At 37.3% G+C, this 26925-nt stretch overlaps 1 protein-coding gene across 4 annotated transcripts in view; it reads left to right on the plus strand.

Moving 5' to 3' along the window:
- Positions 1–26925, plus strand: part of CSNK1G1 (casein kinase 1 gamma 1) — a 165479-nt gene that overhangs the window by 72901 nt on the left and 65653 nt on the right. For all 4 annotated transcript variants that reach the window (XM_047074966.1, XM_047074965.1, XM_047074967.1 and 1 more), the window contains exons 3-4: positions 6813–6853; positions 13263–13332. In XM_047074966.1, the coding sequence (XP_046930922.1) occupies positions 6813–6853; positions 13263–13332 (111 nt within the window). The remainder of the gene's footprint in view (positions 1–6812; positions 6854–13262; positions 13333–26925) is intronic.

The raw sequence follows: 26925 nt of genomic DNA on the forward strand, positions 1-26925 counted from the left end.
AGAGTGGCATACTGTATTTTTTATTTTACACTATTTTTTTTAAAAAAACATGTTGGTCAGGACCCCTTGTATTTATTTATTTCACACTTCACTAGTGGATCACATCCTGCACTTTAGAAAACATTTTAACAAACATTGCCTAAAATAGACATGTTTATAAATATATAAATAAGACCTGTTTTTGCATATTAACAGTAAACATGTTCTATAACATTACCGGTGTTGTTGAGCAAGATTTCATTTTTTAATAATATACTACTAATATTGGTAAGTAATCCCTTCAAGAAACATAGCACAAGAGAAATTACTCTTGTTGTTAACTGCTAACCATTTGGGAAACATTTCTGCACAGTGTACGAGTTCACTAGTAGAATTAAGTAAAAATAAAAAAGATTTGTGGCTCTTTTCTTTAAAGCTATAGTTCTATTTGTTATCTTCTTACCCCTAATCATAATACCTACTTAAAAAGATGTTCTCTGGGTAGTAGAGGCGCTAGGCCAGCCTGCCCTCTTTGCCCTGAATAGACATGGTAACCAATGAAAGTTACAAAAAAGCAGTTTCTTCTTTTAACACAAAATACCTCAAGTTCATTTGGCTGGATTTTTTGTTTGTTTATTTGTTTTTACAAGTTCTAGGTAGTGATTTATAAATGTACTACTTTAGGACCAGAAAATGTGACAGCTGGAGATCTAACTAAACTGGGAGCCCGAGGCTGTATGTTCCTTTATCATTGTGACTCTTGAGAACTGAGGCCTGCTGGTTCTTTGAAATAATGCTGTGTCTGATGAAGCTTACAGTAAATGTTGTCTCTGTAGGTGACTTACTAAAATAGGAAGTCTTCGTGCAGTGGGTTTTATGGGCAGCATCACATCCATGGCTGCTGTTTCAAAAGGCTGAGTTTAGACGTAAAGCTCCAAAAACTACTATGTAATGCAGTTTCATTTCCATTAACAATAAAAGAACTCATAGCCAGGAAGTGAGCATGGGAAGCATTGTGGATTTTGTGCAACAGATACTAAAAGCTTTGAGTGCTTGGGATCATGCCATCTCATCGGTGGCATTTTGCTGTCCATTAAAGTGCCTGCCTTTCTCACAGTTATTGATATGTTTTAAATATATATATTTAAGAAATCTATTTTAGCTGAAGCAGTCATTCACTTTAAATGGGCAGGATTTTAACCCTCTATCTTTGTAATTAAATTCTTCCAGAGCAAAATTTTTGAGTAAGTATATCACTGAGGAGGATGGTGGCTGTGATTATCTAGCCTTTTACATGGCTGCACTTTGTGTTGGCCTGTTAGTCTTCATGATGCCTCTGGCAAAGGAATTCATTTGAGTGACGCATAGCACAAGAGAATTATTTCGTCACCTCCAGCGCCTCTTAGGATTAAGGATAATTGCTTTGGAAGAGGGTGACATGTGTTCAGTTCTTTTGGTGCCCCCAGAGAAAGTAAGCAAACACAAGTCAGCATTCTGTGATGTATCAGCTATCACATTTGGTGTTAACATAGGCTTCCTTATTCCTTGTGTTTCTGTGATTATATTTTTAAAATTCTTTATTCATCTATTTTAAGAGAGAACGTGAGTGGGGGAGGGGTGGAGAGAGAGAGAATTCCAAGCAGACTTCCTGCTGTTAGTGCAGAGCCAGACCTGGGGCTGGAACTCACAAACTGCGAGATCATGCCCTGAGCCGAAAGCAAGAGTCGAACACTTAGCCAACTGAGCCACCCAGGGGCTCCAACTTTTTATATAGATACGAAAGTTGAAGCTGAGAAACATTTCATAATTATAGATTACTTTTTGGTTTAGTGGGAACTTGGAGGGAGGCATCGTAATGGTAGAGTGGCAGAGTGCCTCGTCTTGTGGTTCTTTCTGTTCTCAACTGATGAAGACTTTTTTGACCCTTCTCTTTTCCTTCTCCTTCACATTTACAGGTACTCCAAAGGTTATTAGTTTTGTCTCATTGAAATGCCTTGATTATAAATCGTATTTTTAAGTTGTTTTCTTCCAGCAATTATTGGGTAATACCCTGCAATAATAAGAGAAGTAGATAAAAATTAGATTTACCTAGCATTTTGCAGTTTAGAAAGTACTTTCACATATTCTAACTCATGGAATGCTCATAACCACATAAAGAACATTTATTCTTTAAATGTTCTGCTATCAAAGCTTCCCCTTCATCTTCTTTCTAGGTATTCTCTCCTCTTTCTAGGTATTCTCCTCTCTCTTATTTTATACTTTGGGGCCAGATTAATATTTTTAAAATAAAATTTTTACCATTATGCTTTTACTCGTGGCACGAGACCTTTGTTGGTTTCACAGCAAGCTGAATAAGGAAATCAAAACTCCTATATATGCATTTAGGATTATACATATCTGATTATAACCTAGGCTTCTTTTTTTATTATCCTAGAACTTTGTCAGAACCTTCTGAATGTTAAATGAATTTGTTTTCACTGCAGCAAGCATCTGTTACCCATTACATATCAGATACTGTATATGTTGCCAGGGCTAAAAAGATGAGTTGAACATTCTTCTTGACCTCTTTAAGGCATAAATAGACACACACACACACACACACACACACACACACACAACGGAGAGAGAAGAGGAAAACAAGTGAGAAATGTTAATAAAATTTTTGAAGCTGGAGAGTAGATAGTTAAGTGGTAATTGACTTAGCAGTCCAGAGCAAGCTGATGATTGAAAGGGTAGGGGGGTTTGTAACATAAATTACACTAGTTAAACTAAAGAATTGTAGACACTAGGAGCTCAGAAAGCAGGGATGAAGTAGGGAGAAGGAGTAAAAACAGAGAGCTTAGCTGCAAGTCTATATGTGAAGCAGTCAGACGGCTAAATCATCTCCCTCCCTAGCATCCCCTGGCAGATACCCTGTACCACCCTCACGGGAGATGGCAGGTTCACACTGTAGAAAGTGAAACACACCGTGAAACCTGGGCTGCCCAATGGGGAAAATGAGAAAAAGCTTACCCACTGATTGGTGAGACCTCCCCCCCGACCCCCAGTCCCCGCCCTGGACTCTGGAAGAAGCAGATCTGTAAGTGCCTGGGATTTCTTTAAACTCTTACCTTTTTTTTTCTTCAAAAGAAATCTGTGCAATTTCTATAATATAAAAAGTTTGTTTTACTATAAAAAAGATTTTTCCCAAATCTCCAAAGGAAAGTGAGGATCTAGGAAAAGCATGCCTTATTTGTATAGCTTATGCCCTGGCACATCTCCACATATGTTTGGTTGTGCATACCCTAGGGTAAGAAGCTAGCATTCAAGATGATTCACACTCTGTCCTTATTGGATCTTTCTGACTTGACTTCTTACCGTTTTTCTCCATTTATTTTGTGTTCCATTCATGTCGGTCCACATGCAGTATATCAGATTCTGTGCATTTTCTATCATGTTTCCATCTCACTATTCACATTAGTATTTTTTATGTACTATGAAATACCCTTTATTCTCTCCTCTGTCGTTCTGAGACTTACTGTGAGTGCCACTTGTGGCCAGATGCTTTATACTCCCTCATCCAGGCTCCTCTATTGACTTATTCATATTTCTCTTTTAACTCTCATCACATTATGTGATTAATTCGATAAACTTGTGTGCCATCTGTACAAGGCCCTGTGTGAGGAGCTAGATTATAGTCTCTGCAGGGTGAGAACTGAGTGTTACTCATCTTAGATGTCTGATATCTGCATATGATGGGTAATAAATGTTCAAATGCTTACCCCTACCTCTGGTCTTTTATTTTTTTAATTGGTCATTTATGTTTCCTCACAAGTGGTTATTCAAAACACAGGTTTGATCATGTCACTACCCTACTCAAAAACTTTGTTTTAAACTTTAAGTGGCATTGAGGACTTTTCTCATGTATACTGAGTCTTACTTTTCTAGCCCTGTTTCTACCGTAACCCCTCTTTGTCTGTCCCTACCACTTCCTGATCCTCACAATGCAACTTACGGTCCGTCTACTCCCAGACCACCTATCATTCTTAGACTGTGCCATCTACTTTGTCACTTTTTTGTTTGTTCATTCATCTTCTTCGCTTTGGGATGCCTTTTCCGCTTCTTCAACTATTTAAATTTTTTTTTTTTAACATTTATTCATTATTGAAAGACAGAGACACAGCATGAGCAGGGGAGGGGCAGAGAGAGGGGGAGACACAGAATCCAAAGCAGGCTCCAGGCCCCAAGCTGTCAGCACAGAGCCCGACGCAGGGCTCGAACTCAGAAACTGTGAGATCATGACCTGAGCCGAAGTCAGACGTCAGACGCCCAACTGACTAAGCCACCTAGGCGCCCCTCCCCTTCTTCAGCTATTTAAAATCCTACTCATTTTTTAAGACTCTTGGGGGAAGCACGTAGAGGGAAGATAAAAAGAAAAGAATTTATTTCCTGAGAACTCCTGAATTGCCTTCTCTCTTTTCTTGCTCACAGATCAGAATCTAGGTTGGTTACTCTATTACATTTCTACCACTACCATACTTCACTTTAAATGTTGTATCTATGGAATTAAAGATCTGTTACTTCACACATATACTTCAAAGATTAAGTTATCTTCGACACTAATGGCATGTTATACTTTAAATGAGTGAGGGATGAATTTTGGTACCCCTGCCTCCCATAGGAATTCTCACTGTAAAAACTGGCGGGAGGGTGTGTCCAATTCAGAAAGACTCCTAAACATACTTACAATTTGAAATTGACTGTTTTTCTCTAAGTAATACTAAGTTCTTAGGGTCAGCCTTGTGCCAGAATTGATTTGGGGTCATAATAATAATGCTTATACTGTGCCAGGAAGGGCTATCCTGAAAAATCTTTATGCAGAATTGTACCTGGTGTGAGATAAGTCTGTGGCTAAGCTGAAGTTTTTTGTTTTTGTTTATTTAAACAGAAAATAAAATTTAATTTTGTACATGCAGGGAACTTTAATTTCCCTCCATTGGCTGTTTCTGCCTTATCTATTCCTCTCCCAGTTATTAGTTTCCTTTTCACAATTTCATCAGATACATTTTTAAAAATGTTTTTGGTGGGAAGATTAATCAGAAACACAAATTGACTTTTAGAAGCTGAATGCAATTAATATATAGGGAAAAATTACCTGTTTTCTACTTCGGTTTCTTTAAAAAAGTTGTTCATCTTTAATGGTATCTTAGGTATTTCTCTGGCAGTCGGCAAGTCCTCTTTATTATGTTACTTGCCCACAAAAGTTATTCCTAAATTAATGTACTCTTTGACACATAAAGGTGCTCAGCAACCTGATAGCCTTATTAAAAGTATAATGGTATAGTTTGCAAAGGGCTGCCTGTTGTTTAGATCTTGGTTAAAATAGTATTGTAAGCAGCCTTTAGTTTCCAAGATAAAGTGTGTGTGTGTGTGTGTGTGTGTGTGTGTGTGTGTTTAAGAAATAGTCATTTTAATACCTTAATGTATATCTTTCTATATTTGTTTTTTTATATATGAAATTTATTGTCAAATTGGTTTCCATACAACACCCAGTGCTCATCCCAAAAGATGCCCTCTTCAATACCCATCACCTACCCTACCCTCCTTCCCACCCCCCATCAACCCTCAGTTCTCAGTTTTTAAGAGTCTCTTATGCTTTGGCTCTCTCCCACTCTAACCTCTCTCTCTTTTTTTTTTTTTCCTGCCCCTCCCCCATGGGTTCCTGTTAAGTTTCTCAGGATCCACATAAGATTGAAAACATATGGTATCTGTCTTTAATGTACATCTTTGTATATCCTTCTCCATGCCTTTATATCTAGCCATGTACGTTGTGTGTGTGTGTATGTGTGTGTAAATACATTTACTTCTATGTGTTATTTAAAAAGTAATTATACGTGCTGATAACTTTTCATCAGTCAGTGTTTGTTTTGAGCGTCTGTGGTGTGCAGAACAGTCGATGAGGCATTCAGAGAACTGCTGGATAAATATTTCCTACCCTCAAGATATTTATAGTCTAGCTGATTATGATAGGACAAATGTATAAGAAGAAATGTGAAGTCCAGTGCAGTGGCTAAACCACATGGTATACACTAAACACTCTGGAGGAATTAAAATTTGCCTTTAAGAATGAGTAGAGGTGGGGAGGTGAAGATAGCTACATAGCCAGCATGTAGTATGAGCTCACAAAGTGGTAATTGCTACCTTCATCCTCATCCTCATCCTCACTCCAGGCACTTCCTCTAGATGTCTAGGAGAGTATTGATTCCACTTATTGAAGTAGAGAAGTTGAGAGGAAATAATCCTTACTATTTCAGGAAGAACTTGAGATGTTTAAGTTACGCAGGTAGAGAGCCATTTTCTGCATATAAAGAGCTAGAGTTGTGGTGCAAAAGCCAAACAGCTTTGAGAATCATCTACTTACAGACAGTGGGTAAGTTTTAGGGCAGTGACAAATAATCTATAATTCCCATTTGTTAGTTTAAAAAGTGAGGGTTTGTGTTTATTGTGCCAAGAGTTAAAATTTCTGCATCTTTGACATTCTGGCACTTCTTGGTTTGCTTCATGGCTTAGTTGTCGGGAAATAATAAATAACAAAACGTGTGTGAGAGAGAGGAGACTTGTTTTCTTTTTTCTAAGTTCTCACGTCTAACTTAAATTTCCAAATTCTCAAGTGGTTTCTATTCTTGTCTTACTGGGTCTCATTATTTCTTTAGCTTTTCGCTTATAAATCATGTTTCATATATGTGAATAGCGTTGGGAACGTGACCTTTCTCATGACCCTGTAAGCTAAGATTTTGCTTTGCATTTCCCAAAATAAATGTCACTAAAACATATACATTCTGCTTTTCCCCTAGGTAAAAATCTCTACACCAATGAATATGTAGCTATCAAACTGGTGAGTAGAATCTATGTTTGTAGTAATTATATTTTGGTGCCCTCACCCTTCACATATTTTTTCACAGGAAATAGTTGTAAGCATTTACAAAAATAGTAATGTTTTTTTCTTTTGCATATGGTCCCACATAGTCATTTTCCTTTAACCGTATATAGTGCTATAGTGATGAATCACTGCACACTGTATAACACTCTATAGTTAGATGATGCCAACTATACTTGTAGCAACAGTTGCATCAAAAAATAGTTACTAAAAATAGCTTGAAGAAAAAAAAATTACTGGAAGACTAGTAATTTCTGTGCGGTTTGTACCTTTCATAGTGCTATTTTAAAAGATAAAAGCATTGGAAATGTTATATTTTCTTTTGCTTGACTGATCCATTTTTAAAATGTAAGGTATTTATTTATTAATATACTTAGTAGAAGACCAAATCTGATCATCAATTCATTGCCTTAAATATCCGTCAAATGTGAAAAACACATCTTGTCAAATTCAAAGCAAAAAGTTCACTTGGTTTTGTCAGCACTAATGAATAACTAACCTAGTCATTAAAGATAGCATCCTCTTAAAAAACGTGTATTATTTTTGAGGAATAGTAATTTTAGGGGAAAATTATTTTATATTTAAGGTCGATACATAATCATTTCTAGTCATATGAAATATGTCATATGACTAGTTTCTATGAAACTGTGTAAATGTTTGTCCTGGTAAGTTTCCCAGGATTTGCAGCCAGTTTGGGCCTTTATTAACTGGAAGACAGGAGTTAATGGTTGAAGGAAGTATCTTGTGATAATTGTAGTAGTGCTGTTCTTTTCTAACGAATTGCACTTAACCACATCCACACCTGCTGTGTGTGTGGATTGAGCCTGTCATTTTGTGGAGGAGTCAGAGGTGTTTTGTGAAGACAACTATCAGACGTTATCAGATTGGTTTCTTTGCAAAGATGTAGACCAGAAGCAGGGCTTAGAGCAGGTAGCTGCTAGGGAACCAAGGGTTTTGTTTGTTGACTTGGAACTCTTTTTAGAGAAATGGGAGCAGGAAGACAGGTAATACTGTAACAATGCAGGCCAACCATTGTCTCAGATTGAATATCAAAGGATTAACCATAGTTTTTATTTTTATTTTATTTATTTATTTTTAATGTTTATTTATTTTTGAGGCAGAGACAGAGCATGAATGGGGGAGGGCCAGAGAGAGAGGGAGACACAGAATCTGAAATAGGCTCCAGACTCTGAACTGTCAGCACAGAGCCCGATACGGGGCTCAAACTCACAGAGCTCGAGATCATGACCTGAGCCGAAGTCGGACGCTTAACCGACTGAGCCACCCAGGCGCCCCACCATAGTTTTTATTTATAGGAATTTGGTTCTGTAAAAGTGTTCTCTAGCTCATCTGCTTTTTTACTTTTTCTGTTTTACGACTTTGGTAAGTTGGACTAGCAACCAGGAGTAGTTCCTGAAACACTTGAAAATACTGTCTCAATTCTGTGTATTTGTTACTGTCCCTTTATTTATTCAGACCTCTCTAGAGCCTTTTTGTTAGGGGCAATTTTTTCTATCTATATTTCTTCTTCCAAGTTCATACTAGTCAACCTAGTTAGATAAGCTTATATAATGTACTGTTGACATGACGGATCACTGCATTTCACTTACAGTTTATTAAACTTTATTCTACTTTGTATGGCCTAGAATAACGGCTAAAAGTAGATCTCATGTCATCTAGTATGGTGTGTCTCAGGAGCTCATTTCTCTTTGAAATAAATCTTAAATAAAGACTTTTTGTAGGATAGCAATCTTGTCTGTGGGTCTCCTCTTTTGCTGTTGGGCTGTGTTCTCCATGGGAGATAAGAGGGCAGTAACTGAGCTCTTTTCATTGTAACAGCAAAATTTGCCTTAAGCATTATTGTCCTGCAAGGTAGCCGTCTGCTGTCGGTTTAGGATTTCAGGCAGACATGTGTGTTCCAGAATAACTGTGATTCTGGCAAGTAGCCAGCCCTCTGTGGAAATGTAATCAGCATCTGGCACAGAAATACAAGGAAGCCCTGCTGGTACTGTTTTCCTTCCACTTTGTTTAGATCTTCGTTTTGGGCTCTTGTTTATTAGATTTGGAGGAACCTTTTTAAAAAACCATACACAACATAAAATAGTATAATGAGCCCTTCCTTTACCCCCATCACCAAGATTTCCCAGGTTCTTTTTAACAGAAGTTTTCTTTCTTTTACATATATATATATATATATTTTTTTTTTTTTTAAATGTTTTATTTATTTTTAAAACAGAGAGAGAGCATGAGTGGGGGTGGGGCAGAGAGAGAGGGGAGACACAGAATCTGAAGCAGACTCCAGGCTCTGAGCTGTCAGCACAGAGCCTGACGCGGGGCTCGAAGTCATGAACTGTGACATCATGACCTGAGCTGAAGTCGGACTCTCAACCGACTGAGCCACCTGGGTGCCCCTTAACAGTTTTCTAACAATTGTTAAAAAAAAAAAAGAAAAAAAAATCTCTTTATGCTGTTAATCTTGCTGCCTGCCACAAGATGTAGATTTAGTGTTTACAATGTCCTGTATTCATAGTCCTTCCAGGAGAGCACCTTGAAGCTTCAGTTGTCTGAGCAGTCTTCAACTATATGCTAAAGGGGTTGGCTTGAAGGGAGTAACACTTTCATCTATGATGAAAAGCTCCTGCTGTCCGAATATATGTGATATGCATGCCCACGTTCAGCCTTGCAACTCTAAAGAGTTTTTGCTTTTTCAGTCTGCTAGCTTAGTTACCCAACATCAGGTCAAATATTTCCTATCTCAGCATCTACTGTGAAGTTTTAGAGTATTATGTTTGAAGAAGGATCTGTGGCTTTTTCATTCATTGCTCCATTTTTCTCCAGAAAAACCATACAGAATGATCAACCTCTGCTTCCATATTAATTTGTTGTCACTGTTTCTGTTGGGGTTCTTGTGAATTATTAGCAATTGTTCTGAAGGACAAATTCTGTAATTGGCTGCTTTAGTGGTGCTCCAGTGGAAGATCTAAAACCAGATGGAAACTCTCCAGAGTGATCCTGTCCTATTTGAAGAGAGAGATGAATAAAGAAGTGATTATTTAGAGTGTACTTAGCTTTATGTACTTTTTCTTTTGACTACAAGAATCTTGAGAAGCTTGAACTCCCAACTCTGATGATTGCTGATTTTATAATCAAAGAAGGATATGTGTTCTTTCATAGAGCTCATTAGGGGTATGAACTATTTTAGCCTGCCTGAATTTATTTAGAAAAACCTTCCTAGAAGCAAATGGATAGACTAGATAACTTCAAGGAACTTCTGAATTCTGTGATTTATGGATTCTATTTCTTAAGAAAAATGCAAAAACTTCAAGTGGGTGCAGGAAGAACTTTCAAAGATGATCAAAGAACTCAAACAATAGGACCAATGAGGAAAGGTTAAAGGAATTGAAATTACTATGCCTCAATAAGAGATGTCTAAGAAATGATTGAATAGTTTTATAATTTGAGGATAGTTGTTACAGTATTCACAGGTTATTGAAGAACTATTTTATCTTGTTGAGGACAAAAGAGAAATAGACTTAAGTTTTGGTAGTAGAGATTTAAACTACTTAAAATACCTTTGAAATCGTGAAATGTGTTAAACGTCAGCATAAATTGTCAAGGGAAGCTGTGGGATCTCCTTTCTTTGAGCCTGTCTTAAAAAGAGGACAAGTAACCATTCACCTGAGAAAGGACAGTTTTTTCAACAAATGTTTTTGGGAATATCAGATATCCACATGCATTGAAGTTGAACCATTACCTTGCATCCTATGTAAAAAATTAACTCAATGTATCAGAGACCTAAATGTAAGAGCCAAAACTATAAATCTCTTAGAAGAAAACTTGGAGGAAAAGCTTCATGACATTAGATTTGGCAGTGATTTTTTTTTTTGATATGATACAAAAAGCACAAGGAAGAAAAGAAAAAAGATAAATTAGACTTCATAAAAATTAAAAACTTTTATATATCAAAGGACTCTGAACATTGTGAGAAGGCAACCCATGGAATGGGAGAGAATATTTAAAACTCACATATCTGATAGAGAATTGTATCTAGAATTGATCATTTTTTTTCAGAGTTTTTATTTGTGAGAGTGTGAGCACAAGCATGGGAGGGGCAGAGAGAGAGGGAGAGAGAGGATCCCAAGCAGTGGCTTAGACCCTGGAACTCTGAGGTCATGACCTGAGCAGTAATCAAGAGTCAGATGCTTAACCAACTGAGTTACCCAGGTGCCCCTAGAATTTACCATTTTAATAATTTTTAAGTGTACAGCTCAGTGACATTAAGTACATTCATATTGTTGTGCAGCCATTGCCACCATCTCCAGAACTTTTTCATCTTCTTCAACTACAATTCTGTACCCGTTAAACACTGACTCTCCATCCCCACCCTCATAGCCTCTGGCAACCACAATTGAATTTTCTCTCTGTGAATTTGACTACTTTAGGTACCTCATATAAGTGAAATCATGCAGTATTTGTCCTTTTGTGTCTGGCAGATTCCTTTCCTTTTCCTTTTCCTTTTCCTTTTCCTTTTCCTTTTCCTTTTCCTTTTCCTTTTCCTTTTCCTTTTCCTTTTCCTTTTCCTTTTCCTTTCTCCGTTCTCCGTTCTCCGTTCTCCTTTCTCCTTTCTCTTTTCTTTCCTTTCACCTTTCCCTTCCAAGTTTATTTATTCTGAAGTAATCTCTATACCCAACATGGGGCTCAAACTCACGACACTGAGAAAAAGAGTTGCATGCTCTTCTGACTGAGCCAGCCAGGCGCCCTGTGTCTGGCTTATTTCATTTAGCACAATGTCTTCAAGTTTTATCCATGTTGTAATATATGTCCGAATGTCTTTCTTTTTTATGGCCAAATGATATTCTATGTATGTGTAGAACTAAAGGTAATCATATTTTGTTTACTCATTTGTTGATAGATACTTGAGTTGCTTCTACTTTTTGATTATTGCGAATAATGCTGCTATGAACACAGGTGTACAAATATCAATTTGAGTCTCCACTTTCAGTGTTTTCAGGTATATATCCAGAAATGGAATTGCTATATCATGTGGTAATTCTGCTTAATTTTTTGAGAAGTTACCATACTGTTTTCCATAATAACTATACCATTTCACATTGCCACCAGCAATGCACAAGAGTTCCAATTTCTACTCATCTTCACCTACGCTTACTTTCTGCGTTTTTGATAATAGCTATCCTAAAGGGTATGTAGATCAGTCTTCTAGGGTAATGTTTGATTTTCTTGCTAACTAGTCTACTATACAGTCAGTTGAGAATAATTAACCAGCCAGTTCTTGAAGTTCAGTGTAGAACAAAATGACCTGGTAATTTGGCTGTTTTATCTCCAAGGGCTTTAGAAAACTCTGTTTTTGTAAACTTGAACATCATATTGATTAAAGATACATATTTTAATTGCAATTACAATCTTTAACTCTCTTAAGTGTAAAAATAAATATGAATATAATGTTCCAACAGCTTTATTTGTAATAATGAAAATTGAAAACAGTCCAAGATGTCTGAAAATTATGGTATGTGCATGTATGCATGTGCACGTGCACACACATGCATACACAAAAATACTACAGCCATTAAAATTTATATAAAGCTTTATGGGGCACCTGGATGCCTCGGTTGGTAGAGCATGTGACTCTTGATCTCAGGATTGTGAGTTCAAGCCTCACATTGGGTGCAGAGCCTACTTAAAAAATTATATAAAGCTATGTATGGCCATGGATAGATGTCATTATTACATTGTTGAACTTAAAGATACATTACAGAAGAACAAATATACTATGATCTCATTTATTTTAAATATATTTTTGAGTATATATTACATATAAATATGTGTATGAATAAACATTCGGAAGTACATTCACCAAAACATTAATAGTGCTTTTCTTTAAAATGATAGAATCTCAGATTATTTTTACTCTCTTCCTAATTTTTGTGTATTTGAAATTGTTTTCTGAGCATATGTCATTTTTCTAAAAATAATAAACCTATTTATCACCAAAATTCATAATAAAACAAGCAGGGAATACATGCTGGTATTTAATTAAAAGGTTTGGCATCTGGTTTCCTAGGAGAATGTATTTCAGAAGAATACTTCTTGGTGAGGGAGCTGTTGTTGAATGATGGCTCATACAGAGTATGTGTATTTAAATATCCATGGAAGGGATTGTATATACTTCACCTTCATCCTTCCCTAGCTGTGCTTTCAAAGAGAAATTGTGGTAAGAAAATGCTATCATATATGGATATCATCTCTAAGATACTAAGTGGTCTTGGCCCTGGTTTACTTTGAAAACCTAGGAATAGAAAATTTTTTTATTTGTCTAAATCTGATCACAATTTCTCTTCTTGGGTTTCAGGAACCAATAAAATCACGTGCTCCACAGCTTCATTTAGAATACAGGTTTTATAAACAGCTCGGCAGTGCAGGTAAGTCAAGTCTGTTTTCTCCATGTACTTAGCCTATAGCGTAGCTGAAAGACCAAAAGTATGCACATTTTCTTGTCTACTGGACCTTTTTTTTTTACCAGACCATGTATCTCCCCTGCTTGCTGGATAGGTAATTAAACACAGTCAACTAAAGCTACTTGCTCTCTGACTCCTGGAGGGCCATTTGATTGGGGATTTATGATGCCATGACTGTGACCACAGACCACCTGAAACACACTGGTTTGAAGTGTTGCTTTATGGTAATTTCATTCTCTTCTCATTTCTTTACACCAAAAGAAAAGAGGAGGGGTTGGTAATTTGCAAACAATATTTTATCATAGTGAGACTACGTATCTATTTTGAGGATCTACTAAAATACGTGTTCTGAAATACCATAACATTGTCATTTTATCCATTTGAAAGACCTCACTTATGTTATTGTAATAACCTAAGACCTTTGAGGAGTTTTTAAAATTAAGTTTATATATATTTTTTAAACGTGCCTATTTTTTATCTAAAAAAATCTAATTTCTGAAATATCTTACTGGCTTCCAGGAAAATATCTTGAGTAAGCAAATGTTACCAACCCTAAGGAGGTTGTACCTATGGGATATTGCTTGCAGAAGATGAAATTGTTCAGCACTAGTTTCATTGTTTGACATTAGTTAGACATTCCTCTACTTTTTGCTTTCTACAGTGTGATGGTTTTTCCTGAATGACTGAAGCATGTTTTTATTTCAAGTACCACTTATTGAAGGTACTATTGAAGGAATTTGAGTTTCACTTCCTCGAATATATAGAATTATATAATAGCCACACAATGTTATTCAAGTTGTCTTACACACTGACTGTGACAGTAATCAGCCATAGTCCTAACCTAGCAAGGCCACGATAGGCATTTGCCTTTCATTGAACCTAAAATGAGTTCTTACTCACAGTAGCTTCTTACTATATGTTCATTTAGTTTGCAGGACATATGTATAACTTGAGGCTTGTCTTTCCAGAACTAAACTTTCTTTTTAAGTTTATGTATTTATTTTGAGAGAGAGAGCATGCACAATGGGGGGAAGGGGAGGGGAGAGAGAGAGAGAGAGAGAGAGAGAATATTCCAAACAGGTTCTTTGCTGTCAGAGCAGAGCCCAATGTAGGACTCGATCCCATGAACCATGGGATCATGATCCAAGCCAAAATCAAGAGTGAGATGCTCAACCAACTCAGCCACCCAGGTGCCCCCAAGAACTGAACTTACTTAAAGTTAGCTGTTATGTTGTTCGTGTTTTTATAAATTTCAGGGTGACAATTATTACAACTCATTTATGATATTTCTATTAATTTAGATGAGCTATTTTAACAGCCATTTCACTAGTTGACCTTTATGCTTTTATGGAGTTTTACTCAACTGGAACCTTTACCTCTTTTATATATATATATATATATATATATATATATATATATATATATATATATATGTTGGCATCAACCCAGGCTTTCTGAATTTTGTGGTAATATAATTGATTTTGAGCACTTAAACATCTTTAATGCCATATTGGGATATTTTTCAGTCTTGATTCTGTTACTGGTGATTACATATCGAATGCTCTTTAATTGTAATTACACATTCCATCCCCCAGCCCTGCAATAAGACCATAAGCTCCCGAGAAAAAGGCTTGTCTCTTCTGCACCCTTGTGTCTCAAGTTTATCTCAAGTCCTAACATAGTTCTTTCACATAGTAGGTAGTTAGGAAGTATTTTTGTGACAGAAAAAAGTTAGGAAGATTTGATAAGTTTTTGCCTTTTTAGATTTTTGCCAAGTTATTAATAAAAATATTTCCTGAGGATGGCCAAAAAAGGAAATTTATTTTGAAAGTAAATCAGTTAACAAGAAAATAGACAGGATTTGACCATGTCTTATTATAAGTGTAAGCATGGGGGCCCCTGAGTGGCTCATTCAGTTGGGCGTCCAACTTCAGCTCAGGTCATGATCTCACGGTTCATGGGTTCAAGCCCCACATCGGTCTCTGTGCTGACAGCCCAGAGCCTGGAGCCTGCTTCGGATTCTGTGTCTCCCTCCCTCCCTCTCTCTGTCCGTCCCCCACTCGTGCTCTGCCTCTCTCTCTCAAAAATAAAGAATGAATGAATGAATGAATAAAGGCATGAACTCCTAGTTCTAACTTACAAGCACAAACATTTCTCTCCCTATTTTTCTAGAGTGAGTTCCAGCTGCAAATGTGACTCATCACTAGTTAATGTTTAACCAGCCAGAGCTTATATGCCACTCTCTTCAGAACCAAGGTGATGTGGCATTGTAAATAAACAACCTTTCATGCCAAAGGCACACAGTGACCAAAATAATATAATTGTTGTTTTTATGCACTAGTGTTTGTCTGTCATTATTCATCATATGCCAGTGATTTGCAAAATATTTGGGTATCATGACAAGGAATAGTTTAAAAAAAATGCATTGTGACTTAGATTTGTTCAAGGAATTAATCAGTCCTTTAAAATGGATGAATTTTGGGGGGAGGAATGAATGCTTTTAAATTAAAAAATGCTATTCTGACCCTGTTGTGAGACTTTACATTTCTTTTTTTTTCCTAATATTTACTTATTTTGGGAGGGGGAGGGGCAGACAGAGAGGGAGAGAGAATCCCAGTCAAGCTCCACACTGTCAGTGCAGAGCCCGACACTGGGCTCAAACTCATGAACTGTGAGATCATGACCTGAGCCGAAATCAAGAGTCGGACGCTTAACCAACTGAGCCACCTAGGCTCCCTGAGACTTTAAATTTCTGAAATAGGAACTTTTATATTGGCTTGGGAGTGTGACCATTTCTTCCTTCTTAAGTATCCAGGTCTTAATCATTACCTTGGGTTTTTGACCCCATTGCCCTGACCATATGATATGATCTGGAAATTCATAATCAGTTCCCTATTCATACGAAGATAGAATGGTGGCGCTAGATGATTGTGAACACAATTTAAGCTGGAGCTCTTCCTGACTGTCCCTTCTTTGATCTCTACCATCTTCCCTTCCATTCCATTCTTTTCTCTTGTGGGCAGTCACACCTCATGCTTTGTTGGCTGATTGTAACTTTGCCATCAAGAAATTTCAAGACCTGATTATTTACTATGACGATTGGTATCTCCAAGATAATCAGGGAAGAAAGTAAAGAGGACCTTGAAACTGAGAATGATCATCTTGATCATCGTAATAGCTATCATTTTTTTTCAGTCATGGTAGAAATTAAATTATAAAATATGAAAAGATATTTTGAAAAGAAATGATCCATGCTCTTACTACCCTAACTCCGCTACGTTTCATTTGAATATCTCTTCATTTGCAGACATGTTTCATGGTTAATCTCAGTTACCTGTAACTACATCTTCTTTCATTTAGCATTACAGCATTTATTGTAATGCTGCAGAGTCTTTATGTTTCTAATAATTGTGTAATAGCCCATCTTCTTCATAGGCCATAATGTAGGCACCCACCGACTATTTTGTGTTGTCAGACATTTAGATTGTTTTTATTTGAGGAAATCCTTTCCCCTATTGATTTCTGATATTAGAGCTCAACACTTATATTTAGTTTCCCATTTCCCCCATATGATGGTGATTTTCAAATGTTTAAAGAGCTATTAAATGGTAGGTTAGGTTTATTCCAAATGATTTAAAAGAAATTATCGAAAGAAATTTTAGGAAGGATAAATTCTGGCTTTGTATAACTAGAATAGTATGGAAGTAATGTAAATGTCATCACTATGGATCTGGATAAATAAATGGTATATTTATACCTGTGAAATTAGCTATTAAAAAGAAGATAGAGCCCTATGTACTGATATGGGAAGATGCCCCAATATATTTTTAAGTGAAAAGGTTTACAAAACAGTCTAGTGTCATGTTTGTATAGTATAATAAGAAATACATATTATAGTACAGCTATGTCCACATGAGCATAGAAAATATCTGATTGGATATACAAAAATTTAATAATGATTACCTTTGAAGAGTATGATTAGAAATGGAAAGTGGTGGCACTCTTAAGTTTTTAAATTAATCCTTTTTTATTTTTGCATTTTACCCCTGATTATGTATCATCATCATCATCATCATCATCATTATTATTATAACATCTAGTTTTTTTTTTTTTTAATTTTTTTTTCAGCGTTTTTTATTTATTTTTGGGACAGAGAGAGACAGAGCATGAACGGGGGAGGGGCAGAGAGAGAGGGAGACACAGAATCGGAAACAGGCTCCAGGCTCCGAGCCATCAGCCCAGAGCCCGACGTGGGGCTCGAACTCACGGACCGCGAGATCGTGACCTGGCTGAAGTCGGACGCTTAACCGACTGCGCCACCCAGGCGCCCCTATAACATCTAGTTTTTTAAAAGACTGCAGCAGTGCACTTATGGTCTCCCTCCTTCCTCTTCTATCACCAAGTAACCCATTTCTGTCCCCATTTATCCTGGGCCACGTGTTAACAGTTTCAGGCATAAGTTCAACAAATGATAATAAAGTGCTACAATGTCTTGTTTCCTTTCTTTCCAAACACTTTCTTGTAGGAAGAAAAACAAATTGTGAACTGGAATAAGCTGTTCTATGCAGTAGGATTTCTCGTCTCATAGGGGAAAGGCAGTTTTCAGGCAGAAGTTGAACGGTTATGCATTCTGGATATTGTGAGGGAGATTTGTGCATTGGGTAGAAGGTTAGAATACGTGACTTTTTAAAAAAACTATTTGAACCTAAGATTGAATAAAATTTTTTTAAAAAATCACATGTTACTCTACAAGAAACATCCTGGTGCAGATATTTATGCTTGGTAACTTCCTTGGTTTCAAAAGATAGAAAAAAATTTTTAAGTTAATTACATTATAAATAGAACCCTGCCAAAGTGAATTTCCAATGGCCAAGTGAATCAAAATGGGAACATTACCTAGTGTTTTCACATAATGAGATGGCTGGGGATGGGGTAGATTTTTATTTGCATATTGTGGTTGTACTCATTGAGTCTGAGATTACTGGAGGATTTCCAAGGTTACTACAAAGAAAAACAGTATTTTTTAAGTGTGAAACTGCAATGGTATGTAAGGATTAACTATGAAAAAGTATTATATTCTTCACTGCTGGAAAATAATTTCTTCAGTTTTGTCTTATTTTTGTTTCATTCCTTCTTAAATCACTGTGTTCTGATTTTTCAAAGCACTGAGGGCTTTGGCAGTGAGCACATTTATGCTTTTCTTTTCATATTTAGCTTCTATAGATTGTTCTGAATATATAAGAGTAGGAGTCATGGCTTAAAAATCGACTCTGGATTCCCTGGAACTTGCTTGCTCTCCTAGTTGCTTTAGTATTTGTTTGATACAATGGGCCGGCTTCATAAGAGAGAACAGTAGTATTTAATCATGATAATTAAAGGCTGCAACCTTTGCAGTCAGCAGGTGAAAGTAACCATCTTGTTTTCTTTTCATTTTTTTAAATCATCGACGTTGTGGTAATTGTGTTATAGTCATTATGGGTAAGTCCCAAACTCATGTTCATGTTATGAGATTGTTTTTAGGTTTCCCTGTGCTCTCAGGGTCCTTTTACTTAGGAGAGTATATATATACATATATATATACATCATCAATTTTAAGATTTCCCAGCCCACTAATCCTTTATCCAGTACAGCACTTTTCCTGGTATCCTAACACAAAGGAATAGACTTGGTGGATGACACATTTGAGGCCAAGATGGGCAAAACCAGAGGCCTAAACAGATAGGAGGCCTAAACATGAGAGAGGGGACAGTATGAGCCTGAAGATTCATAGCTACATATGGACTGGTCATATGGTAAAGGCCTAGTGTATGTTTGCTAAATTAATAAAAGATGAATAAACCAGAACCAAGCATGCAGCTAAAGTGACAGGAGAGAAAGGGAGGGAGAGGGAAGGCGTGAGCAAGGGCAGGAACAAATGAAAAAGGATGGGGAAGGGAGGAGTAGGCAAATGGCAAGAAAAGAGGACTCCAGATAGAGAAATGAGAATGCAAATAAATAAAATAGGGTGGAGACCTTTGACTTCACCAGAAGGAGCTATAAAGTTGCCATCTATTAATGTTCTCAGAGTTAACTATTTCTTAGGAATAGTGGTTTTGAATAATAACTTTGGCCTTTTTAGAGAAAGTACTAGAGTAGGGTATGGTAAATTCTCATCACTTCACTTGACATTTTGAAAGGCATAAATGTAATACAGACATACACTACAATGGTCTCTTTGCTTCTGCACCCTTCTTTTTTTTTTTTTTTTTTAACGTTTTTATTTATTTTTGAGACAGAGAGAGACAGAGCATGAAGGGGGAGGGGCAGAGAGAGAAGGAGACACAGAATCGGAAGCAGGCTCCAGGCCCTGAGCCATCAGCCCAGAGCCCGACGCGGGGCTCGAACTCACGGACTCACGGACCGTGAGATCGTGACCTGAGCTGAAGTCGGACGCTTAACCGACTGCGCCACCCAGGCGCCCCAGCTTCTGCACCCTTCTTAATTGTATTGAGAGATCCTGAAGGTAGTGGAGGAACTCCCTTTGCTCTGCTTAAACAGTTAATTCCATTTCCACCCAGCAGCCTGCCTGGGAAAAATCTTAGGGACTCTGAGGATAAATGTCATGTCATAGTTGATCTAAGTCTGAGCTGCCATGTCCTGGATTTTCAGCAGCTATTCTAATCTGCTAATGAGCATTCTGCTTTGGCTGTCTTGTAAAGGAGATGTTAATCCTCAAATTTAAAAAGACAACAAGATACTTACTGCAGTTTCACAGTGTAACAAAGTCCAGCCAAAATCTTATTGGGCGAGAAAATAAGTCAACTTAAGTATCCAGTAGGTACTTCATATGGTTGGTTATGTTTCACTTTTCCCATTTTTGAGCACAGGGGAGTTTGGTAACTTACTTACCCAGTCACAGGATAGGCACACCTGAACTAGGAATGTTTTTACACAGACTTTTTTCTTGTGTGTATACATACACATATCCCTAGTAGATTCCTGGGGACTTCCACCCATTATCCCTTACCTAATTATAATAGAGTGGTAGAAGATAGTCGTGAGAGTGTTTTTTTTTTTTTTTCAACGTTTATTTATTTTTGGGACAGAGAGAGACAGAGCATAAACGGGGGAGGGGCAGAGAGAGAGGGAAACACAGAATCGGAAACAGGCTCCAGGCTCTGAGCCATCAGCCCAGAGCCCGACGCAGGGCTCGAACTCACGGACCGCGAGATCGTGACCTGGCTGAAGTCGGACGCTCAACCGACTGCGCCACCCAGGCGCCCCAGTCGTGAGAGTGTTTTTAACTGAAGCAAAGGCCCAGAACTATCCCCCCCTCCCATGAAAGAGTAGGATTTCCTGTTTCACATTGTGCCCTCAAATTTTATGCTTTAGAAGGCTGCCTTTGTTACTTCCAAAGCCTTTTATGGTCTTGGGCAATCTAGGTTTTGAAGCATTTCTTTCCAAAGTAAATTAATCACTTACGTTGAATGTATATGCTGTGTGTACAACGGAGAAGCTCAGTGCTACCCTATGCAAGCCATTTCACCCACTGAAACCTTTATACTGTGATTAAAGACCATGTTCATAGAGCTTATCAGACTTTACAATTTTGAGATTTCTAGGAGAGAATGGTTTTATATGTCATCAAGAAAAGGTAGGAGGTTTTTCTGGTCCCAGAAAAAGAGCTTTGAATCTAGACAACTGTTAAATTAACAGGAACATGGTTCTCCTTCAACAGAAGAATAAAGCACAGATCTGAAGAAAATCATCAGAAAGTGTGAGATTGACAAAACCTTCCTGTAATGTTGTGAACCTCCTTAGGAGTATATTGTAAATAAGCTGGTTTAAACAGGAAAATTAAAAATAAGAAAAGCTGAAAAAAAATAAGAAAAGCTGCAGAGATATTACAAAGATGGGAATTTTACTTAAAATAGAAGTGAATCATGTAACAAGAGTAGTTGTGAACAAGTAACATACCTCAACGTTGATGTCCAGTATATAGGAGCCCTTAAGGAATTTAGAAGAAACTTTTTGGTCTCCAGTTGGGTAGAAACTTTTCATAACAAGAGAAGAAAGGATGAAATAATGAACTGGATAAAAGAAAGTGAAACCTGGACCTTTCTTTCCACATGTAAGTTTTTTAGAAGTCTGTCTGCTAGAGGTATTGTAGGGGGAGGAGACATATACTACTAAATTCAGGGAAAACTGATCTTAATGAATATAAATGGGCAACTTTGAAATTACATTTTGAGGACTGGAGATTTAGACATTTAACATCTCTGATTATAGGCAATGTGAATAAGTGGAGACAGCTAAGAATTGGAGCAAGGAGCAAAGGTTGGCTCAGTTTTTCCCACTGATTCTTTGACTCAGCGTTAACCATGTGCCCTGCTGTGCCTCAGTTTCTTTCTGATACAATAGGAAAAACTGCTTTGTATAGTTTTTAGGCCTGCTAGGGTTTAATGAGGTAATGTCTACAAAGGCCTTGCATTCTTAAGGCAGTTACTGTTTTACATTGAAAACTGAAGATCTTACTTTTCTGTAGAAATGGAAATATACTATGTGTATTTCTCATAGCCTTTTTTTTTTTAATGTTTATTTATTTATTTTGAGAGAGAGAGAGCATGCAAGCGGGAAGACACAGAGAGAAAGGGAGAGAGAGAATCCCAGCGCAGGGCTCAGTCTCACAATCCCTCAAGATCATGACCTGAACCAAGATCAGGAGTCAGATGCTTAACTTACTGAGCCACCCAGGCCACCCCATTTCTCATAGCTTTAAAAAAATCTCAGAATGGGGGCCCCTGGGTGGCTCAGCTGGTTGTGTCTGACTTTTGATCTCAGCTCATGTCATGATCTCATGGTTCATGGTTTCAAGCTCTGCATCAGGCTCTGTGCTGCTGGCACAGAGTCTGCTCGGTATTCTGTCTATCCCTCTCTCTCCATCCCTCCCCCACATGTGCACTCTCTCTCTCAAAATGAATAAACTTTTTTAAAAAATCTCAGAATGAAGAAGTAACAGTTTCATCTTTGAAGGCTTTTTGATGGATTCTTAAGCAGTAGTGACTTAATATTTCCTAATCCTGACTCAAAAGAGCAGAATACAGCTACAGTGAACCCATCACATTTGTGATTTTGACGGTAGTGTGTTTCTTTCAGAGGAGCTGCGTGTGGTCATGTTGGAATACACTTATGCTCACTTAGGCCTCCTTGGTGAGAACGAATACTTCTACTTGCACAACTCCCCCGCTTTTCCTGTCAGTTTGGAGGGGACACTTGGCTACAGTGGTCTTTATAATACCTGGGAAAAGAACCCTAGGCAAAAAAGATCACATTGCCATACCTGTTTTTGTTCCATAAAACCAAATTCAAACTATTATGCAAGACCCAGGCCAGCTGGTTCAGTTAATGTTTGGTCTTTATATAACTAGATTTGTTTATGAATTTGCAAAGAAAGTGGTGTTACTAGTGTTGAACTACTGAAACATTGTAAGTCAGGTTTATTACAGAGTCTATGGACTGTTAGTGAATATCAGTGCCCCCAGAAAAGGAAGGATGTATATAATTGGGCTATCCCCCTACTTCCAGTGTGGAAGATGAGATTTCTTATGAATCCAGATAGTATAAAGGAACAGATAGTAAATACTTTAGGCTTTGTGGGCTATCAGTCTCTGTGTAACTATTCATCTCTGTTCCTGTAGCACAGAAGCAGCCATAAACAGTAAGTAAATGAATGAGCTATATTCCAATGAAACTCTATTCATGGGCACCAAAATTAGAATTTTATGCAATTTTTGTGTATTATAAAATATTAGTCTTTAAATTTTTTCAAATATTTAAATATATAGAACCCATTCTTAGTTCTCTAATCATACAAAAGTGCCTGGGCCAGATTATGGGCTTAGTTTGCTGATCTGTGCTCTAGCATGGCAGTGACCAAAACTTTTCTTTTTTTTAAAGATTTTTTTTAATGGTTATTTTTATTTTTGAAAGAGACACAGCATGAATGGGGGGGGAGGGGGGAAGGAAACAGAGAGAGAGGGAGATGCAGAATCCAAAGCAGGCTCCAGGCTCTGAGCTGTCAGCACAGAGCCCGACGTGGGGCTCGAACTCAAAAACTGTGAGATCATGACCTGAGCCGAAGTCAGACACTCAACCGACTGAGCCATCCAGGAGCTCCAGTGACCAAAACTTCTTACTCCTTTTTATCACTCCATTCAGTTTGCAGAATATGGAAATTACCTCAAAAAACTCTGTGCCACTCTCGAGGCACTGTAATGAGGGGACTTAGCCACATCTCTATCACTGTGGATTTTTCACAGTGTAATATGCTGCTGGATTGTGAGCTTTTTAAGGGCAAGAAACATCTTTTATTCATTAAAGTATTGCTTGCATCTTACTTGATCCAAAGAAAAGACTCAACAAATGTCTGTTAAATTGATGAAATCCCAGTATATAAGTTCTTTGGACAGTATTTGACTGGCAGTGCAATCACCAACTTAAGTTGAAGCTTCTTTCCTTCATGCATACTGTCCTCTCCAAACTCAGGCTCTTCTTTATTTGCTTGTGATAGTAATTATTAACTGTATTAAGCAAGCAGAATAGAGATATGAATGAATAACTGAAGATATTAGAATGAAGTCCCCAAAATTATTTCCGCAAGGATTTGCTATACAATCAGAGACATTTATATTCATTACTACCTACAAACAGAGTATCCAAGAACTAACTCCATGGTGAAAGTTTTAGAATTGAAGCCCATGAAAGGTAGGAATTGTGTGTGGTTCTCATCAGTATAGTGGCTATAGCATTGCAAGTCTGAAGACCACAATAGCCCATTAGCAGCTAGAGAATGATTTGGATACAATCACATTGAACTGGTAGTCATACCTCATCAACGTTTTGCTTGGCTTCCACTCTTAACAGTTATAGTTCAGAAAACACAGCCTAGATCTCTTAACTCTGCTACCTAAAAAGGAGAGTAGCGTTAGAGGATAAATTTGCAATTATCTATGTGCAGTTTGCCCAAAGGTAACAAGAAGTTTTTCACTTAAAAAATTATTTTTGTAAATTCTGGAGAAAACTAATATCACTGAAGGTTTAGAAAAATATATAAAAGAAAGATTGAAGTTTTGGTCACCACCGTGGTGAGTCTCTATTCACAGCTATTATTTTGTATATTTCCTTGTTTTTTTTAATGTATATATTTTTCATTAAAATGTTTGTGATTTATAGATGATTCTGTTTATCAAATGGAAAGGAATAAATTTCAAACAGTGCTGTTTCTTTTAGGCTTTTTTTTTTTTTTTTTTAATTCCAGGATAGTTAGCCTACAGTGTTATATTATTTTCAAGGGTACAATGTAGTGACTCAGCAATTCTATACATTACTCAATGCTCATCATGGTAAGTGTACTCTTAATCCCCTTCACCTGTTTCACCCATCTTCTTCCCCACCCCCAACCTCTCCTCTGGTAACCGTTCCTCTGGTAACCTTCTGTTCTCTAGAGTTAAGAATCTGTTTTTTTGGTTTGTCCCCTTTTTTACTTTGTTCATTTGTTTTGTTCCTTAAATTCCACATTTGAGTGAAATCGTGTGGCATTTGTCTTTCTCTGACTGACTTATTTCATTTATTAGCTTTATTATTTAATACAGATTTAAGAGATGAGGTACCAGAAGGGTGAAATGAGTTCAACATCAAGTTGAATATTGTGATTGAAAAATAATGGCAGGGTGTCTGGTGGGGTCTGTTGGTACAGCATGAGACTCTTGACCTCGGGGTTGTGATTTCCAGCCCTATGTTGGTGTAGAGATTACTTAATAATAAATTAATTAAAAAAAATTTTTTTAAATTTTAGATGGTGCAAGCAGGGGAGGGGGCAGAGGGAGAGAGAGAATCTTAAGCAGGCTCCATGCTCAGCAGAGCTTGATATGGGGCTCTATCCCACAACCCTTGGGATCATGACCTGAGCTGAAATCAAGAATTGGCCACTCTACCAACTGAGCCACCCAGGTGCCCTGAAATTTTTTAAAAAATAAAATTTATTAAAAAAATTTTTTTAAATAAATGCATTACTGAAAGTATTGAAAATAGTTCTAGAAAGATAATAAAACATGTTAGAAAATAGATTGGCGAGGGCTCATTTTTGTGCTAGTTTATTTTTAATTTCCTGTATGGAGGCACTGTCATAATGGGGACTTGGTACCTAATTTGAGGCTATAGGCTTTGTTCAAAATTCTAAGTTATTTCTTAGAACACCATAGTTCAGTTCACTTGGCTGCTAGGATTGCCTAATAGTCAAATAACTAGATTGCCACCAGCTGTCACAGATCACATCTAACTACCAGTTTCTAGGTATCTTATTTAAAATGCTAGGATTTCGAGGGTGATTGTTTTTCTATGGAAGCCAACTGTTAAGTACAAAGTCACATGTAAGGTTAGGAGCTAAAGATAGCACACAAGTGAAAATCACATACGATCAAAGTTAGCCTTGAAAAATCCCTTATATTGCCCATAGAATAATAGTCCAACTGGATTTGTATATATGATCATAGTCAGTAAATATGTATTGCAGAGTATGGTTATATAATATATACAATGGTACATAGTTTATCTAGTAAAGTATACATCTGCAAAAGATTTTATGGTAGTTTTTAATTCCTCAAACTTCGACCAAATATATATATCGTTAAGTTTGAGTAAATAAATTTGGTTCTTAGGCCATTCCACATCTACTCTTTCTTCATTATACTAATTTTTATGAAAGGCTTGATCTGGTAACTATGCTAGCAGTTTACGTCTCTGTTTTCTACCTGTAAGTTCCCTAAGGGCAGAGTCTGTGTCTTTTTTATTTCTTCGCTCCCTAAAGCAAAGTGTAGCGTCATGTACACACACATAACTGCTCATCTTCCTCCTCTTTAACCATCATAAGGAAAATGAACAGTTATGTGTGTGTATTGGTCAACACTGTTTTGATTACCATTAACAGAATCTATTCTGAATAGCTTAGATCCAAAAGGAAATCTTACTGGAAGATCACAGGGATGTGTCTTGGAATAGGAAGGAAATATTATACAGATCTCACTAGGGATTGGTACAAAGCTCTGGAAAGCCTCTAGAAACCAAGACAAACTACTCTGTCTCTGGCTTTCTGTTCACCTTTTCCAGACTCTTAATGCTTTATTTGACTCTTCTGCTTAGGTTCATAAACTGTCTTGCCTCATTGTTTATTAGCCCTCTTCTTTTCTCCACATTACCAGCTTTCTCTGCTTCTCCTTACATGTGGTGGAAAAAGGCCTTTCACATAGCCCCTGTTGATTTAAGCGCCAGCAGAGATGGACTGCAGACCTGTGTCCCAATTACAAGTTCCTAGGAAAGAGACCAGCTGACTCAGCTTGGAAAGGCTTTCCAGTTCGGGCCTAGGTACCTTATTCAGTGGGTACGGAATCATGTAGAATTCACCATTCCACAGAGCGCAGGTTCTCTAAGAATGTGGCTTAAGAACTGGGAAAAAAAACAGTTGATCGTGTGACAAGAGAAGGATGAGTTTACTGACCATATTTTTCTTTCTCTTCATTTAAC

This window comes from Lynx rufus, unplaced genomic scaffold (genome assembly GCF_022079265.1).
Source record: "Lynx rufus isolate CCGP_SWC_20201006 ecotype Redwood Valley unplaced genomic scaffold, mLynRuf1.p SCAF_13, whole genome shotgun sequence".
Classification (NCBI taxonomy): Eukaryota; Metazoa; Chordata; class Mammalia; order Carnivora; family Felidae; genus Lynx; species Lynx rufus.